The sequence below is a fragment of the Phyllobates terribilis genome, unplaced genomic scaffold (assembly GCF_046119375.1).
Source record: "Phyllobates terribilis strain yellow unplaced genomic scaffold, ASM4611937v1 Scaffold_4__5_contigs__length_816908805, whole genome shotgun sequence".
Classification (NCBI taxonomy): Eukaryota; Metazoa; Chordata; class Amphibia; order Anura; family Dendrobatidae; genus Phyllobates; species Phyllobates terribilis.
Genome location: NW_027362764.1, coordinates 760,732,399 through 760,752,160, shown reverse-complemented (window position 1 = coordinate 760,752,160; position 19,762 = coordinate 760,732,399). Strand labels below are relative to the sequence as shown.

At 47.3% G+C, this 19,762-nt stretch overlaps 1 protein-coding gene across 2 annotated transcripts in view; it reads right to left on the bottom strand.

Annotated features, from left to right (window-relative positions):
* PHF20L1 (PHD finger protein 20 like 1) overlaps positions 1 to 19,272 on the bottom strand; it is a 114,428-nt gene extending 95,156 nt beyond the window's left edge. The window contains exons 1-2 of one of the 2 annotated variants that reach the window (XM_073679905.1): positions 19,060 to 19,272; positions 13,754 to 13,863 (exon numbers count right to left, since the gene is read on the bottom strand). In XM_073679905.1, the coding sequence (XP_073536006.1) occupies positions 13,754 to 13,836 (83 nt within the window). In that variant the 5' untranslated portion in view covers positions 13,837 to 13,863; positions 19,060 to 19,272. Of the gene's footprint in view, positions 1 to 13,753; positions 13,864 to 15,757; positions 15,773 to 19,059 lie in introns of those variants that run through there. The other variant, XM_073679906.1, reaches the window with a different exon arrangement.
* Positions 19,273 to 19,762: the final 490 nt, after the last annotated feature.

The window sequence follows — 19,762 nt, the reverse complement described above, 5'->3', positions numbered from 1 at the left end:
GGGAGACAATATCTACAGCTTACTGGTCACCATGGATGGTAACAGCCACTACATATGTATAGACCGCACACTAGGTAGAAGATCAGATGAACACATAATCAACAACAGGATGACTTTCTCACAGCAATTGTGCTTAGACATCTTGACAAGTATTCTTATCAGGAATTGTTTTAAATCTAGGACCAGTTCTATTTAAAAAAAAAAAACTGGTACCGCGATGGGATCAAATGTCGCGCCCTTATATGCCAATATGTATATGTTTATGTTTGACGAAGTACCCATGTACAAAGATGTGTTATCCATCCAACATGTAATAACACGGAAGAGATTTATTGACGACATCTTCATTTGGAAGAGCACAAGACACACACTACCTATATTCTTCAACAACTTACATAGTGCAGTTCCAGGTCTATCATTCGTTATGATAAACACCAGATCATTTTACTGAACACAGGAGTCATTATACAACCAGAAAATAAGATTACTACTACCGACATATATGTAAAACCCACTGAACATAACAGTCTAATTCATTTTCCAGCCGACAACCAAGCAGAGTCGGCACACGAAAGAATCTCTTCCTAAATCCCAACTATACAGAGTTACCAGGATTGTCTTGGACCCCGATGTCAAAGTGATAAGACAAACAAGAGATGCAGAACAAATCTGCACAACCAAATTACTTCATTCACGGATCATGACAACCAAAAGCCAATGGCACCACCTTTGTCAGTACTTACCACCCCTTCATAAACAGGATACACAATATCATCAAACCACGGTGGTCATTACCCTCCCGAACACATCCTCATATTCCAGAATTCAGCTTCCACCACGCACATGTCACAATAGACCAATTCACGCGAGAGATTGATTAGGGCTCATATAGCTACCACAGCTGCTCGATTGTTGAAAGATGATCAGTTTGCAAATCCCAGGTTGGGTAAAAAAAAAATTCCCCATTGAAGCACATTTTACTTGGGACTCGTCATTTGTCACATCTCATCAAGTGCTTGTGCGGACTAGGACATGTCGGAGAAACTATCCAACATGTCCGTGACCGCATATCTCAACATAAGACAGGTCGAACATCAGATGCAAAAAAAAACCTCTTACCCATCACATATATGCGGCAAACCTTTCAGTATCACTTCGCTACCAATTTATAGAACATACAGTATACTGTTAGAACATAGGAGGTGTCAACAGCGAGCAAAAGCCTTAAAGCGACGGAAGCTTTCCATACAGTGCAAACTTTAAAATCACATGGACGTAAAGAGGAATATGAAGTATTTATCAGTAATGTCATGATACGCAGTTATATATATATACATACATACATACATAGTCTATATACGCAGTCTATAGAGGCGTCAGACAGAGGGACGCATCTCCGGTTATATATACAGTGCTGGCCAAAAGTATTGGCACCCCTGCAATTCTATCAGATAATACTCAGTTTCTTCCTGAAAATGATTGCAATCACAAATTCTTTGGTATTATTATCTTCATTTAATTTGCTTGCAAGGAAAAAACACAAAAGAGAATGAAGCAAAAATCAAATCATTGATCATTTCACACAAAACTCCAAAAATGGGCCGGACAAAAGTATTGGCACCCTCAGCCTAATACTTGGTTGCACAACCTTTAGCCAAAATAACTGCGAACAACCGCTTCCGGTAACCATCAATGAGTTTCTTACAATGCTCTGCTGGAATTGTAGACCATTCTTCTTTGGCAAACTGCTCCAGGTCCCGGATATGTGAAGGGTGCCTTCTCCAAACTGCCATTTTGAGATCTCTCCACAGGTGTTCTATGGGATTCAGGTCTGGACTCATTGCTGGCCACCTTAGAAGTCTCCAGTGCTTTCTCTCAAACCATTTTATAGTGCTTTTGGAAGTGTGTTTTGGGTCATTGTCCTGCTGGTAGACCCATGACCTCTGAGGGAGACCCAGCTTTCTCACACTGGGCCCTACATTATGCTGCAAAATTTGTTGGTAGTCTTCAGACTTCATAATGCCATGCACACGGTCAAGCAGTCCAGTGCCAGAGGCAGCAAAGCAACCCCAAAACATCAGGGAACCTCCACCATGTTTGACTGTAGGGACCGTGTTCTTTTCTTTGAATGCCTCTTTTTTTTCCTGTACACTCTATGTTGATGCTTTTTCCCAGAAAGCTCTACTTTTGTCTCATCTGACCCGAGAACATTCTTCCAAAACGTTTTAGGCTTTTTCAGGTAAGTTTTGGCAAACTCCAGTCTGGCTTTTTTATGTCTCGGAGTAAGAAGTGGGGTCTTCCTGGGTATCCTACCATACAGTCCCTTTTCATTCAGACGCCGACGGATAGTATGGGTTGACACTGTTGTACCCTCGGACTGCAGGGCAGCTTGAACTTGTTTGGATGTTAGTCGAGGTTCTTTATCCACCATCCGCACAATCTTGCGTTGAAATCTCTCGTCAATTTTTCTTTTCCGTCCACATCTAGGGAGGTTAGCCACAGTGCCATGGGCTTTACACTTCTTGATGACACTGCGCACGGAAGACACAGGAACATTCAGGTCTTTGGAGATGGACTTGTAGCCTTGAGATTGCTCATGCTTCCTCACAATTTGGTTTCTCAAGTCCTCAGACAGTTCTTTGGTCTTCTTTCTTTTCTCCATGCTCAATGTGGTACACACAAGGACACAGGACAGAGGCTGAGTCAACTTTAATCCATGTTAACTGGCTGCAAGTGTGATTTAGTTATTGCCAACACCTGTTAGGTGCCACAGGTAAGTTACAGGTGCTGTTAATTACACGAATTAGAGAAGCATCACATGATTTTTCAAACAGCGCCAATACTTTTGTCCACCCCCTTTTTTAGGTTTGGTGTGGAATTATATCCAATTTGGCTTTAGGACAATTCTTTTTGTGTTTTTTCATTGAAGACAAATTAAATGAAGATAATAATACCAAAGAATTTGTGATTGCAATCATTTTCAGGAAGAAACTGAGTATTATCTGACAGAATTGCAGGGGTGCCAATACTTTTGGCCACCACTGTATATGGATGTGTTTCGCGGTCTCCACAGATGGGGTAGCAGTTTGTCCTCTGACTCTTTCCCTCCATTTCACATTTTTTTTCTGCAATCTGTTTTATTCTTAATTTCTGGTCTCCTTCCTAATTTATATTTGCCTAGTTTCCATCTCCTTACTGCTTTACTTTTACCTCTTATTTTGTACACCATCCCATTCTTTTTATGAACAAACATTTACAAATTTGGGTTTCCATTACCGCAGTTTGTTCCCCTACACAGTGCTTACACAGTACATGCCCCTAGTCCCTATACCTGGCCCCATCGTGTTCCACAATCCCAATTCTTACATGGAGGATGCGTCTTCCTACAGTCTCTGAGTGTACGCGCAATCTTCTAGATGCTCAATTCCAATAGGGTGGGAGCGTCTCTTACAGTCTATGGGTGCATACCTAACTAAGCATGCACTGATTGTGCAGAAAGGAGAGGAGGTGAGCTGTGACATCACCCATTATGAATGGTGGATCCTGTGTTATCTGCTGTATATAGAGGAGTTATCGGTCATTGTACAGGAGGAGGAGGTGAGTTGTGACATCACCTATTGTGAATGGTGGATCCTGTGTTATCTACTGTATATAGAGGAGTTATCGGTCATTGTACAGGAGGAGGAGGTGAGCTGTAACATCAGCTATTGTGAATGGTGGATCTTGTGTTATCTACTGTATATAGAGGTGTTATCAGTCATTGTACAGGAGGAGGAGGTGAGTTGTGACATCACCTATTGTGAATGGTGGATCCTGTGTTATCTACTGTATATAGAGGAGTTATCGGTCATTGTACAGGAGGAGGAGACCTGTGACATCACCTATTGTGAATGGTGGATCCTGTGTTACCTACTGTATATAGAGGCGTTATCGGTCATTGTACAGGAGGAGGAGGAGGTGAGCTGTTACATCACCTATTGTGAATGGTGGAGTCTGTGTTACCTATAAGTATTTGTTACCTTTCATTGTGATAACTGGACTGCTGAGAAGAGATCTCTATGGAACAGAACATAATCAGCCTATTAGGAGACTCAGAATGAAAACAGAAAGCATGTTATTTTATAGAGCATGATATAGAAAACTAAGTATATAAAAATATATATACTGGTACCTAAGCTACAGGTCATTTTTTTATGATATTCCCTTTAAACAAAATAAATAATAATTAAAAGCTAATTTGAACACAACCTTACTAGAGGATGCACAAAATAAATTCTGCAGGGTGATGACATTATTCTCTGATGTCACCCACGGACAACACAGAAGTCCCCTTCACTGTATACAGGGAACAGCGCCCTGTGTTTTATAGTGGCTGTGCCGGGTACTGCAGATTTCTGCACCTCTGACCCATTCAAGTGATAAGGGCTGTGCTACATTATAAGGCAGAAGTACATTAGTATGGTGCTGTGTCTAGACTGCTGCTACCACTGATCCCAAAGATAGGACATTAACCCCTTCATGACCGGAGCAATTTCCGTTTTTGCATTTTTGTTTTTTGCTCCCCTTCTTCCCAGAGCCAGAACTTTTTTATTTTTCCATCAATATGGCCGTGTGAGGGCTTATTTTTTGCGGGACGAGTTGTATTTTTTAACGCCATCACTGGTTTTACTATATCGTGTACTGGAAAAAAATTCCAAGTGCGGTGAAATTGCAAAAAAAAATACAATTCCACAGTTGTTTTTTTTTTTTTTTACCACGTTCACTGAATGCTAAAACTGACCTGCATCATGGTTCTCCGGGTCATTACGAGTTCGTAGACACCAAACATGTACAGGTCCTTTTTTATTTAAGTGGTGAAAAAAAATTCCAAAGTTTGCTGAAAAAAAACTAAAATAAAAAATGGCGCCATTTTCCAAGACCCTTAGCTTCTCCATTTTTCAGGATGTGGGGCTGGGTGAGGGCTTATTTTTTGCGCGCCGAGCTGAAGTTTTTATTGATACCATTTTGGGATAAATCCGATGTTTTGATCGTTAATGCATTTTATTGCAATGTTGCAGCGACCAAAAAAAACGTAATTCTGGCGTTTAGAATTTCTCGTCACGCCGTTTACCGATTGGATTAATTCTTTTTTATATTGATAGATCGGGCGATTCTGAACGCGGCGATACCAAATATGTGTATGTGTTTTTTTTTTATTATTTTATTTTGAATGGGGCGAAAGGGCGGTGATTTAAACTTTTATATTTTTTTAATATTTTTAAAAACATTTTCTTTTACACTTTTTGCATGCTTCTATGGTATCCATAGGAGACTAGAAGCAGCACTTGTCTGATCGTCTCTGCTACATAGAGGTGATCATCAGATCACCTGTATGCAGCAGAAATGCTCCTGTGCTATGAGCACCGACCACTAGGTGGCGCTCATAGCAATCTTTACATGACAACAAGAGGGGTCTGCTGCAGACCCCAGGTTGCCATGCCAACCCATCAGTGACAAGGGGTCACCAATGGGCGGGGTAAGCGACGCGCTCCCGGCGGGGCGCTGTTAAATACTGCGGTCAAAGATTGACAGCAGCACTTAACTGGTTAACAGCAGCGGGTACATGTCAGCTGTAATAATCAGCTGACATGTGCCCGGTTCAGTGCGGGCTCAGCGCCAGATTTCCCGCTGAACCGGCCTTTCCGACGTGGTGCGTACTATTACTGGCCATGTCGGAATGGGGTTAAAATGAACATCCCAGCAGGTTTTTGCTATGTAATCTGACAGCAGCATGATGCAGGGGCAGAGTTTCTAATTCCAGCGATGTGTCGCTTACTTTCCTGGGGGCAGCAGTTGTAATAAAATCACAGTTTTCTCTGCTGCAGATCTAGCAGAGCTCGGAATGCTGAGCCCTGTATAACCCCGCCCACACCACTGATTGGCTGCAGTCTGTGTAAAACCCCACCCACTCTCCTGATTGGTGGCTTTCTGCCAATATACAATGTACACAGAAAGCAACCTATCAGTGGTAAGGGTGGGGTTTGATCAGGAGGCATGAGACGCCTAGTCCTGTAGTGATAATCTCCTGCTGATAAAACACTGATTGTATTGAAACAGCAAAACACAACCTTGTAAATGACACATCGCTGGAATCAGGGTCTCTGCCCCTACATCATGCGGCTATCAGATTACATAGCTGAGAGATTCCCTTTAGTATTAAAATCAAAGAACCCCCCTCTACCACACCCCCCAACCCCAACTAGACTATCATGTGCCAAACTTCAGACATCAAATATTAAAAAAACGCACATATCTGCTGGATTGATACACTTCACCTAACACCATACATTGTAGGAACTTTCGGGACAGAAAAGAGATTGTTACAAACCATCAGTTGTTTGAGGACAAAGTCAGAAATTGTTTTTGTTTTTTTAACCTAGGGACATTAACAAAAATGCAAGCAAAGATCTGAGAATGGAGCTGGGATCCAAGGCAGGGAAAGTGCTCCATCCCGCCCACTGCACTTCTAGACTCATTTGCATAGCACTTCTAAAGTGGACCAGAGCGTTTTATTAATATTTGTATTTTTTTTTTACATTTACTTTCAATTCAAAATACATTTTACTTATTGATGTACTCCTTCATTTACGTGTTCTTTTGTTTTTTTTTATGACAACAAGACCAAAAAATGAAATTCTGCCATTGTTTTTGGAAATTAATTTGTCATTTTGTAATCGCATTCACAATTCAGGTTAAAGAACGCCGGTAGGTTTATGGTATGAAATGTCACAACTGCAGCGATAGCAAATACAGGCGCATCTCACTAAATTAGAATATCATCAAAAAGTAAATTTATTTCAGTTCTTCAATACAAAAAGTGAAACTCATATTATATAGAGTCATTACACACAGAGGGATCTATTATATAGAGTCATTACACGCAGAGGGATCTATTATATAGAGTCATTACACACAGAGGGATCTATTATATAGAGTCATTACACGCAGAGGGATCTATTATATAGAGTCATTACACACAGAGGGATCTATTATATAGAGTCATTACACACAGAGTGATCTATTATATAGAGTCATTACACACAGAGGGATCTATTATATAGAGTCATTACACGCAGAGGGATCTATTATATAGAGTCATTACACGCAGAGGGATCTATTATATAGAGTCATTACACACAGTGATCTATTATATAGAGTCATTACACACAGAGGGATCTATTATATAGAGTCATTACACACAGAGGGATCTATTATATAGAGTCATTACACACAGAGGGATCTATTATATAGAGTCATTACACAGAGGGATCTATTATATAGAGTCATTACACACAGAGGGATCTATTATATAGAGTCATTACACACAGAGGGATCTATTACATAGAGTCATTACACACAGAGGGATCTATTATATAGAGTCATTACACACAGAGGGATCTATTATATAGAGCCATTACACACAGAGGGATCTATTATATAGAGTCATTACACACAGAGGGATCTATTATATAGTCATTACACACAGAGGGATCTATTATATAGAGTCATTACACACAGAGGGATCTATTATATAGAGTCATTACACACAGAGGGATCTATTATATAGAGTCATTACACACAGAGCGATCTATTATATAGAGTCATTACACGCAGAGGGATCTATTATATAGAGTCATTACACACAGAGGGATCTATTATATAGAGTCATTACACACAGAGGGATCTATTATATAGAGTCATTACACACAGAGGGATCTATTTCACGTGTTTATTTCTGTTAATCTTGATGATTATGGCTTACAGCCAATGAACACACAAAAGTCATTATCTCAGTAAATTAGAATACTTTATAACAACAGCTTGAAAAATGTTTTTAAAATCTGAAATGTACAGTGGGAATGGAAAGTATTCAGACCCCTTTACATTTTTTCACTCTTTGTTTCATTGCAGCCATTTGATAAATTCTAAAAAGTTCATTTTTTTCTCATTAAAGTACACTCTGCACCGTATCTTGACTGAAAAAAAAACAGAAATGTGGAAATTTTTGCAAATTTCTTAAAAAAGAAAAACTGAAATATCACATGGTCATAAGTATTCAGACCCTTTTCTCAGACACTCATATTTAAGTCACATGCTGTCCATTTTCTTGTGATCCTCCTTGAGATGGTTCTACTCCTTCATTGGATTTCAGCTGTGTTTAATTAAACTGATAGGACTTGATTTGGAAAGGCACACACCTGTCTATATAAGACCTCACAGCTCACAGTGCATGTCAGACCAAATGAGAATCATGAGCTCAAAGGAATTGCCCAAGGAGCTCAGAGACAGAATTGTGGCAAGGCACAGATCTGGCCAAGGTTACAAAAGAATTTCTACAGTACTCAAGGTTCCTAAGAGCACAGTGGCCTCCATTATCCTTAAATGGAAGAAGTTTGGGACCACCAGAAGCCTTCCTAGACCTGGCCGTCCAGCCAACCTGTGCGATCGTGAGAAAGGAGACTTGGTGAGAGAGGTAAAGAAGATCACTATGGCTGAGCTCCAGAGATGCAGTAGGAAGATGGGAGAAAGTTCCACAAAGTCAACTATCACTGCAGCCCTCCACCAGTCGGGCCTTTATGGCAGAGTGGCCCGATGGAAGCCTCTCCTCAGTGCAAGACATATGAAAGCCCACATAGAGTTTGCTCAAAAACACACGAAGGACTCCCAGACTATGAGAAATAAGATTCTCTGGTCTGATGAGACGAAGATAGAACTTTTTGGTGATAATTCTAAGCAATATGTGTGGAAAAAAACAGGCACTGCTCATCACCTGCCCAATACAATCCCAACAGTGAAACATGGTGGTGGCAGCATCATGCTATGGGGGTGTTTTTCAGCTGCAGGGACAGGACGACTGGTTGCAATTGAAGGAAACATGAATGTGGCCAAGTACAGAGATATCCTGGATGAAAACCTCTTCCAGAGTGCTCTGGACCTCAGACTTGGAGAAGGTTCACCTTCCAACAAGACAATGACCCTAAGCACACAGCTAAAATAACAAAGGAGTGGCTTCAGAACAACTCTGTGACCATTCTTGACTGGCCCAGCCAGAGCCCTGACCTAAACCTAATTGAGCATCTCTGGAGAGACCTGAAAATGGCTGTCCACCAACGTTCACCATCCAACCTGACGGAACTGGAGAGGATCTGCAAGGAAGAATGGCAGAGGATCCCCAAATCCAGGTGTGAAAAACTTGTTGCATCAATCCCAAGAAGACTCATGGCTGTACTCGCTCAAAAGGGGGCTTCTACTCAATACTGAGCAAAGGGTCTGGATACTTATGACCATGTGAGATTTCAGTTTTTCTTTTTTAATAAATTTGCAAAAATTTCTACATTTCTGGGGGTTTTTTTGCAGTCAAGATGGGGTGCAGAGTGCACTTTAATGAGAAAAAAAATGAACTTTTTAGAATTTACCAAATGGCTGCAATGAAACAAAGAGTGAAAAATTTAAAGGGGTCTGAAAACTTTACCCACTGTGTGTTCAGTAAATGCCTTCAATACTTGGTCGCGGCTCCTTTTGCATCAGTTACTGCATCAATGCGGCAATGTGGCATGGAGGATCAGCCTGTGGCACTGCTGAGGGGTTATGGAAGTCCAGGTGGCTTTGATAGCAGCCTTCAGCTCGTCTGCATTGTTGGGTCTGGGGTCTCATCTTCCTCTTGACAATACCCCATAGATTCTCTATAATAGATTCTCTATGGGGTTAAGGTCAGGCGAGTTTGCTGCCAATCAAGCACAGTGATACTGTTGTGTGTAAACCAGGTATTGGTACTTTTGGCCGTGTGGACAGGGGCCAAGTCCTGCAGGAGAATGACATTTCCATCTCCAAAAAGCTTGTCGGCAGAGGGAAGCATGAAGTGCTCTAAAATGTCCTGGTAGACGGCTGCGCTGACTTAGGTCTTGATAAAACACAGTGGACCTACACCAGCAGATGACATGGCTCCCCAAACCATCACTGATTGTGGAGACTTCACACTAGACCTCAAGCAGCTTGGATTGTGGCCTCTCCACTCTTCCTCCAGACTCTGGGACCTTGTGGAGTGTGTCAATGACTGCCTTCTGGACATCTGTCAAGTCAGCAGTCTTCCCCATGATTGTGGAGCCTACTGAAACTGACTAAGGGACTTTTTAAACGCTTAGGAAGCCTTTTGCAGGTGTTTTTTTGTTAATTATTCTAATTTACTGAGATAATGACTTGTGTTTTCATTGGCTGTAAGCCATAATCATCAACATTAACAGAAATAAACACGTGAAATAGATCACTCTGTCTGTAATGACTCTATATAATATAGAAGTTTCACTTTTTGAGAGCCGCACGTTTCACATTCTGCTGTCACTGGTCCTGTACGAGCTTATTTTTTGAGGGACAAGCTGTAACTTTCAAATGGTACAATTTTGGGGTACATACAATTTTTTGTCACTTTTCAATTTTTGTTTGGTCATAGGGATGTACAAAAACATTTTTTTATTCATTTTTTCTATATACACACACAATATTTATTAATCCCACAACTGAATGTTAACATGCTATCATTTGATCACATAGATAATACATTGTGTAGTGCAGTATCCATCCTGTCAGGGTTATACTGACAGGAGGTCTAAGCCCAGATTCACACATCCCAGTGAGGACCACGATCAATCTGGAGATCAGCAGTCGGTCTGTGCATGGCAGTCAGTATATAGACCATGAAACACAGATGTGTGAATTTGGCATAATAAATCATGCCACTACCAGATCTATTTAAGCTCAGAATTATGTCGGGCCAGAGGCCAGTTTTAGACCTCAGTTTGCCATAAACACTGGCTCCCAGCAATCGTGCTGCACGGAGCCAATGGAGAGATCTAAAAGGGTTAAACTACTGGGATCCAAGTTATTGTACAATGTGCCTCACCAGCCTGTAATGCAAATGTGTGTCATGCTGAAAAGCAGGGAGTCCGGCCTCCCCCGCAAAGACCGGCCAGCCCCACTTCCCCGCACTCTCTGTCCATCGATATTATCTAATTTTTAGACAGTGCAAACTGGCCATCCGCAGACATGAAGCGACCGCCGATCAGCTACATGCAGACCGATCAGTGGTGGTTTAATGGCTTGTATAGTCACAGACACTTTTATGCTCACAGAACATCATTTTACAGGCAGCACAGAACAATTTTCTATTTTTTGCGCTTTTGTCCCCGTCCCCCCCACTCTACTTCTAAAAGCCATTACTTTTTTATTACTCCATGTACGTACCCATATGGGAGCATGGCATTTGAAGAAAGAGTTGCAGTTTTGAATTACAACATTAACTTTACCATATAATAAGCTGAACATTAGGGAAAAAAATCCAAATGTGATCAAATGGTGAAAATAAAGTAACTCTAAAAATGTCCTGACCCTACAAAATATTTTTTTATTTCTCTATTTAAAAGTTATTTATTTTTTCAACTTTTTTTTTTTTTCATTTTTACTTGAACGGAGCCTGTGATGATTTGATTGCTTATACTATATACTTAAGTACATACAAATAATGTAGCATGCCCCCTGAGCTTCATAGGAAGATCAACATGGCAAGAATGAGAAACTTCAGCAGACCCCCCCACTTCCCAAACTGCCATGGTAAGCGATACACAGCATGCGATGGCATCAGAGATGGACAGCGGCATTTAAATGGTTAAACAGCAGCGATCAGAGCCTGCTTTGGTCACTGCTTTTACCAGCAGACGCTAGCGGTGTAACACATTTTCCTTGGGGTCACATTCCTTGTTGAAAAAAAATACAGAAGGTGCCTACAACAAATAATAAGGTGCTAAGCATCTAGGAGCAAATGGTGATGTATTCATTTACCATAATTCTCCCCCCATGAGTTTTGTTCCTTCGCCCATAGAGTGACTAAGGGATTTTCTGGACTGTGTACACATTAAGCGCATTTAACTACTGCTCTGTGTGTGTTGGTAGGAAAGTAAGACTCACAGGCTTATTCTGAGTGTGGGCGGAGGAGGCAGGACTCACAGGCTTATTCTGACTGTGGGCGGAGGAGGCAGGACTCACAGGCTTATTCTGACGGGGGGCGGAGGAGGCAGGACTCACAGGCTTATTCTGACGGGGGGCGGAGAAGGCAGGACTCACAGGCTTATTCTGACTGTGGGCGGAGGAGGCAGGACTCACAGGCTTATTCTGAGTGTAGGCGGAGGAGGCAGGACTCACAGGCTTATTCTGACGGGGGGCGGAGGAGGCAGGACTCACAGGCTTATTCTGACTGTGGGCGGAGGAGGCAGGACTCACAGGCTTATTCTGAGTGTGGGCGGAGGAGGCAGGACTCACAGGCTTATTCTGAGTGTGGGCGGAGGAGGCAGGACTCACAGGCTTAATCTGAGTGTGGGCGGAGGAGGCAGGACTCACAGGCTTATTCTGAGTGTGGGCGGAGGAGGCAGGACTCACAGGCTTATTCTGAGTGTGGGTGGAGGAGGCAGGACTCACAGGCTTATTCTGAGTGTGGGCAGAGGAGGCAGGACTCACGGGCTTATTCTGAGTTTGGGCGGAGGAGGCAGGACTCACAGGCTTATTCTGAGTGTGGGCGGAGGAGGCAGGACTCACAGGCTTATTCTGAGTGTTGGTAAGGAAAGGAGGACTCACAGGCTTATTCTGAGTGTTGGTAGGAAAGCAGGACTCACAGGCTTATTCTGTGTGTGGGCAGGGGAGGCAGCACCCACAGGCTTATGTATGTGGGCAAGGAAGCAGGACTCACAGGATTTTTCTGAGTATTGGTGGGGAAGAAGAACTCACAGGCTTGTTCTGTGTGTGGGCGCAGGGGAATCAGGACTCGCCTGCTTATTCTGTGTGTTGATGGGGGAAACAGGACTCAGGCTTATTCTGTGTGTTGATGGGGGAAACAGGGCGCAGGCTTATTCTGTGTGTGGGTGGAGGGAGCAGGAATCTCAGGCTTATTCTGTGTGATGATAGGGGAGCAGGACTCACAGGCTTATTGTGTGTTTATGGGGAAAGCAGGACTCAGAGGTTTATTCTGTTTGTTGATAGGGGAAGCAGGACTCAGGCTTATTCTGTGTGTGGGCAGGGGGGAGTAGGACTCACAGGCTTATTCTGTGTGTTGATAGGAGAGCAGGACTCAGGCTTATTCTGTGTGTTGATAGGGGAACAGGACTCACAGGCTTATTTTGTGTGTTGATAGGGGAGCAGGACTCAAAGGCTTATTCTGTGTGTCCATGGGGAAAGTAGAACTCACAGGCTTATTCTGTGTGTTGATAGGGGAAGAAGGACACAGGAATTTTCTTTGTGTTGATCGCAGAAGTAGGACTCACAGGCTTGCATGCTGCCCTCACATATGAGAGCAAACATATTTGCTTAAAAAAGAACAATGGCAGCCACAATGCTCATTGCTCAATGACCCATTACTATGAAAACACAATGTTCAGAGTTCTATTTTGCCTTCAAAGTTTTTGTGATTTTATTTTCACTGCAAGATCACAGCAGCAAACTACGATGATCATTTGTGGTCAAAACGGCGCGGCCCTGAGCAACGAAACATTCATTGCCCATCCTGTAGATAAAAGCTCCTTTTCCATCAAACCATCTATTTCGGCAAAAATTGTGTTTACACTGGTTTTTGTGCAATTCTCCGCTGCCTCAACCAGATCCTATTAATGGCATTTCACGTTACTATAAAGGTCTGAAAAACAAGCTATATATGTGAACAACAAACTGCCCGTACCATTTCTGCAGGTAGTCCTGCGCCTCTACACGAGCGCCAACCTCAAATGTGATTCCAGGGCGAATCGGAGGCTTCTTACTCATCTTAGAGTCTTCTCTTCTCCCCCCAACCTGTGGAAGAACACAAGCATTGGGGAATCAGAAACCAACTAATAATGCAGCATATCTAATGCTAACACATCTCCTCCCCTGTAATTAGTAAGGTAAATGCAGCGTAATCAGGCATAACCAACAGAAACCATCATCAACTGATGGTGCGGAAACCCTGCACCATGTTTATGAAGATTATTCGATAGTTCTTCAAAATATTTCAGTTCTGGGAAGCGAGAGTCTTGCAAGACGCCGTTATCCTTGCATCAGCCTTTTCAGGGTAACAGGTGTTTTCATTTACTCATTTCTGCCCTATCACCTTTCGGGTGCGGCTTTATATACTTTCCCCCCTTGCTGGTGATAGTCTCATTTGGATATCCAGCCATACTGCGCAGTTTAAGCCAGTCAGTGAAATTCCAGCTAGGGTTTATGTATTTGCTGTTTATGTTCTTTATCCTGCACCTATCTTTTTAGGAAGTGGGTGGCATATTCTTTAAATGTACATACTTAATCCTTTATTTTGTTTTACTCTGGGATCGCATCTCTTTCAGCACACTTTCCCTTCTGCAGGTAATTCACACTCTGCTCTGCCCTCCGGTTCTTTAGGAGGAACATGAAGAGCTTGAGGGACTTTCAGGTAGTTTAGGTCCGAGCTTCCATCTTCTAGTCTGTGGTTAGGGCTATCTCAGCTCACGCAGGAACCACTGGGGACTGCGGGGTTAGGATCTCTAGTCTGTACAGGAACCGACAGGGTCAGTGGCAGTTTTTAGTTTTACCTATTTTCCCGAGTGAGTTTCTACACTATCATAACAAATACGCCATCTCCACCAGTCATATAGAGCGAAAGGAGCAGAAGTCGATCATGAGCTCCATCCAGGGTTCTGCAGAGCAGAAGAACCTGACCCAAGCCCATTACAACCTAACTCAACATGGTGGATACTTCTCACCCTATCATCATCTGTCGGGGGAGAGTCAGGACGCCCAAAACACATTATACAGTTGGCTGATTCTGCCAATATCGCCAACAACAGTCCAATATGTATGTGGACCTGTAATGTAATGTGCCTGTGTAAACAAAAAGGATGAGAAACTCACGAGAATGTCCCAGCCACTTCACAGTGCTGATCACTGAAACCATGAGAACCCAATCGGTCCAAAAGTACACCAATTCATTACTTGAAATATTCTATATGGCGGAAAGCATAGGACATATGTCTTTATCATTGAATTTAGGTATAATGGCTGGCACCAATGCCCCCCGGTATAGAACTGCAAGACCCATCGTCCCCATCCCCATGGTCCCTGGTGTATTACCTCCGGCCATAGTGCCCCCAGTGTATAAACACCGACCCCATTTCCCTCGGTATATAACAGCCGGCTCATTGTCCCCTGGTGTATAACATCCAACCCCATCACCCCCGTTATATAATATCTGGCCCCAATTTCTCCCCAGGGTATAACAGCGCCGGACGTCGCCTCTCTCTTGCTCTCTCCCCGCCGGACGTCGCCTCTCTCTGGCTCTCTCCCCGCCGGACGTCGCCTCTCTCTTTCTCTCCCCGCCGGACGTCGCCTCTCTCTCTCTCTCCCCCGCCGGACGTCGCCTCTCTCTCTCTCTCCCCCGCCGGACGTCGCCTCTCTCTCTCTCTCTCCCCCGCCGGACGTCGCCTCTCTCTCTCTCTCCCCCGCCGGACGTCGCCTTTCTCTTTCTCTCCCCGCCGGACGTCGCCTCTCTCTCTCTGCCGGACGTTGTATCTCTCCCATGACATGCCATCTCTTCTCCTTGTCTCTCTCTATGACACACGCTCTTTGCCTGTCTCTTGCTCTGTCTGTCACTATCTCCTCTCCCTGTTTCGTTCCTGGTGTCTCTCTCCTCCATCACATTACATTTATCCCCGGGATGTCTCCGTTCTCTCACCCCAGCTGTCTCTTTCCCCCCCATTGACCCCAGTGTACAACCTCCGACTCTATTGCCCCCCAGAGTATAATGACCGGCCTCATTTACCTCCGGTGTATAACCTCCAACCCTATTGCCCACTGGTTCATAATATCCAACTCCGTCACCCCCCAATGTATGACATCCGGCCCCATTGCCCCCCCCGTGTATAACGGCCGGCCGCTTTGCTCTCCGGTGTATAACATCTGGTCCCATTTCCCCCCCAGTGTATAACATCTGGCCCTACTGCCCCTGATGCATAATCCCCGGCCCCATTTGGGCCAATGGACTCATCCAAAACGCAGATCAAAGAAGTGCCCACTTGGCAGAGCTCTACCGCCTGTGTGGAATAGTTTGAATAGTTTACAAATTTGTGGCCTTGCGTAAGAGCCACAGCGAGAATTTCATAAGGGAAAGAAGCTGGAAAGTGAGCAAACACCACAGGAACATACTGCGTGAACGCAAGAGTGTCTATCACCGCCGGATGTCGTCCCTCTCGCTCTCTCCCCTACAGAAGTCATCTCTCTCTCTCTCCCCGCCGGACGTCGCCTCTCTCTCTCCCTCTCCCCGCCGGACGTCGCCTCTCTCTCTCCCTCTCCCCGCCGGACGTCGCCTCTCTCTCTCCCTCGCCCCGCCGGACGTCGCCTCTCTCTCTACCTCGCCCCGCCGGACGTCGCCTCTCTCTCTTCCTCTCCCCGCCGGACGTCGCCTCTCTCTCTCCCTCTCCCCGCCGGACGTCGCCTCTCTCTCTCCCTCTCCCCGCCGGACGTCGCCTCTCTCTCTCCATCTCCCCGCCGGACGTCGCCTCTCTCTCTCCATCTCCCCGCCGGACGTCGCCTCTCTCTCTCCCCATCTCCCCGCCGGACGTCGCCTCTCTCTCTCCCCATCTCCCCGCCGGACGTCGCCTCTCTCTCTCCCCATCTCCCCGCCGGACGTCGCCTCTCTCTCTCCCTCTCCCCGCCGGACGTCGCCTCTCCCTCTCCCTCTCCCCGCCGGACGTCGCCTCTCCCTCTCCCCGCCGGACGTCGCCTCTCCCTCTCCATCTCCCCGCCGGACGTCGCCTCTCCCTCTCCATCTCCCCGCCGGACGTCGCCTCTCTCTCTCCATCTCCCCGCCGGACGTCGCCTCTCTCTCTCCATCTCCCCGCCGGACGTCGCCTCTCTCTCTCCATCTCCCCGCCGGACGTCGCCTCTCTCTCTCCATCTCCCCGCCGGACGTCGCCTCTCTCTCTCCATCTCCCCGCCGGACGTCGCCTCTCTCTCTCCATCTCCCCGCCGGACGTCGCCTCTCTCTCTCCATCTCCCAGCCGGACGTCGCCTCTCTCTCTCCATCTCCCCGCCGGACGTCGCCTCTCTCTTGCTCTCTCCCCGCCGGACGTCGCCTCTCTCTTGCTCTCCCCCCGCCGGACGTCGCCTCTCTCTTGCTCTCTCCCCGCCGGACGTCGCCTCTCTCTTGCTCTCCCCCCGCCGGACGTCGCCTCTCTCTTGCTCTCCCCCCGCCGGACGTCGCCTCTCTCTTGCTCTCCCCCCGCCGGACGTCGCCTCTCTCTTGCTCTCCCCCCGCCGGACGTCGCCTCTCTCTTGCTCTCCCCCCGCCGGACGTCGCCGCTCTCTTGCTCTCCCCCCGCCGGACGTCGCCGCTCTCTTGCTCTCCCCCCGCCGGACGTCGCCGCTCTCTTGCTCTCTCCCCGCCGGACGTCGCCGCTCTCTTGCTCTCTCCCCGCCGGACGTCGCCGCTCTCTTGCTCTCTCCCCGCCGGACGTCGCCTCTCTCTTGCTCTCTCCCCGCCGGACGTCGCCTCACTCTTGCTCTCTCCCCGCCGGACGTCGCCTCTCTCTTGCTCTCTCCCCGCCGGACGTCGCCTCTCTCTTGCTCTCTCCCCGCCGGACGTCGCCTCTCTCTTTCTCTCCCCGCCGGACGTCGCCTCTCTCCCTCTCCATCTCCCCGCCGGACGTCACCTCTCTCTCTCCCTCTCCATCTCCCCGCCGGACGTCGCCTCTCTCTCTCCCTCTCCCCGCCGGACGTCGCCTCTCTTTCTCCCTCTCCCCGCCGGACGTCGCCTCTCTCTCTCCCTCTCCCCGCCGGACGTCGCCTCTTTCTCTCTCTCTCCCCCGCCGGACGATGTCTCTCTCTCTCCCCCCGCCGGACGTCGCCTCTCTCTTTCTCTCCCCGCCGGACGTCGCCTCTCTCTTTCTCTCCCCGCCGGACGTCGCCTCTCTCTTTCTCTCCCCGCCGGACGTCGCCTCTCTCTTTCTCTCCCCGCCGGACGTCGCCTCTCTCTTTCTCTCCCCGCCGGACGTCGCCTCTCTCTTTCTCTCCCCGCCGGACGTCGCCTCTCTCTTGCTCTCTCCCCGCCGGACGTCGCCCCTCTCTTGCTCTCTCCCCGTCGGACGTCGCCTCTCTCTTGCTCTCTCCCCACCGGACGTCGCCTCTCTCTCTCCCCCTCCCCGCCGGACGTCGCCTCTCTCTCTCCCTCTCCCCGCCGGACGTCGCCTCTCTCTCTCCCTCTCCCGACGTCGCCTCTCTCTCTCCCTCTCCCGACGTCGCCTCTCTCTCTCCATCTCCCCGCCGGACGTCACCTCTCTCTCTCCATCTCCCCGCCGGACGTCGCCTCTCTCTCTCCCTCTCCCCGCCGGACGTCGCCTCTCTCTCTCCCTCTCCCCGCCGGACGTCGCCTCTCTCTCTCCCTCTCCATCTCCCCGCCGGACGTCGCCTCTCTCTCTCTCTCCCCCGCCGGACGATGTCTCTCTCTCTCCCCCCGCCGGACGTCGCCTCTCTCTTGCTCTCTCCCCGCCGGACGTCGCCTCTCTCTTGCTCTCTCCCCGCCGGACGTCGCCTCTCTCTTGCTCTCTCCCCGCCGGACGTCGCCTCTCTCTTGCTCTCTCCCCGCCGGACGTCGCCTCTCTCTTGCTCTCTTCCCGCCGGACGTCGCCTCTCTCTTGCTCTCTCCCCGCCGGACGTCGCCTCTCTCTTGCTCTCTCCCCGCCGGACGTCGCCTCTCTCTTGCTCTCTCCCCGCCGGACGTCGCCTCTCTCTCTCCCCCTCCCCGCCGGACGTCGCCTCTCTCTTTCTCTCCCCGCCGGACGTCGCCTCTCTCTTTCTCTCCCCGCCGGACGTCATCTCTCTCCCATGACATGCCATCTCTTCTCCTTGTCTCTCTCTATGACACACGCTCTCTGCCTGTCTCTTGCTCTGTCTGTCACTATCTCCTCTCCCTGTTTCGGTCCTGGTGTCTCTCTCCTCCATCACATTACATTTATCCCCGGGATGTCTCCGTTCTCTCACCCCAGCTGTCTCTTTCCCCCGTACGTCACGGTGCACACTGCTCAGCCCGTGAAGGACACGGCGTCTCCTCTCGGATTTCGGGGTGTCCTAATCTCCGGGGAGCCTCATCCTTCCAGTAGCAGCTTCTCCGGCGGACTCCCACCCGCAGCTCCCAGAGAGCCCTCTGAGCGTCCGCCAGCCAATCGCAGCGTGCTACGTCACAGGTCAAACATGCACAACTTCCGGGTTAGCGCGTCAAACTAGACGCGTACGGCGCCGTCTCCAAGGTGAGACACACGTGACTTCCGGCGTGGCTGGACACTTTTGCGTACGGGTCGGCAGTTTGATCATGTGACCTGTGGAGTTGAATGGACGGGGCGAATAGAACGCTCTCTCCTTGAAGATGACACAAATTGTATTTAAAAAATAAAACGGCTGAGAAATGGTAACATTGTATCAGCGAGTGTCGCAAAAAAAGCACTGGGGTAGCCGCCTCACTTTATGGCATTTGGTCAGTGTCTCAGGTGTATAATTCCATACAAAACCCTTCTTCCCAGAGGCGAACAACGCCCCAATTGTTAAACCATAGGTCCTGCAGTAAGTAGGGCATTGTGTTTTTATCCCCTTTATGGGTATAAAAAAATTGTCATCAGCCCTGATCACAAGAGCTTACAGTCTATGAGGAGCTGGGGGAGACAGCAGGTGAAAAGTGCTTGTATAGTAG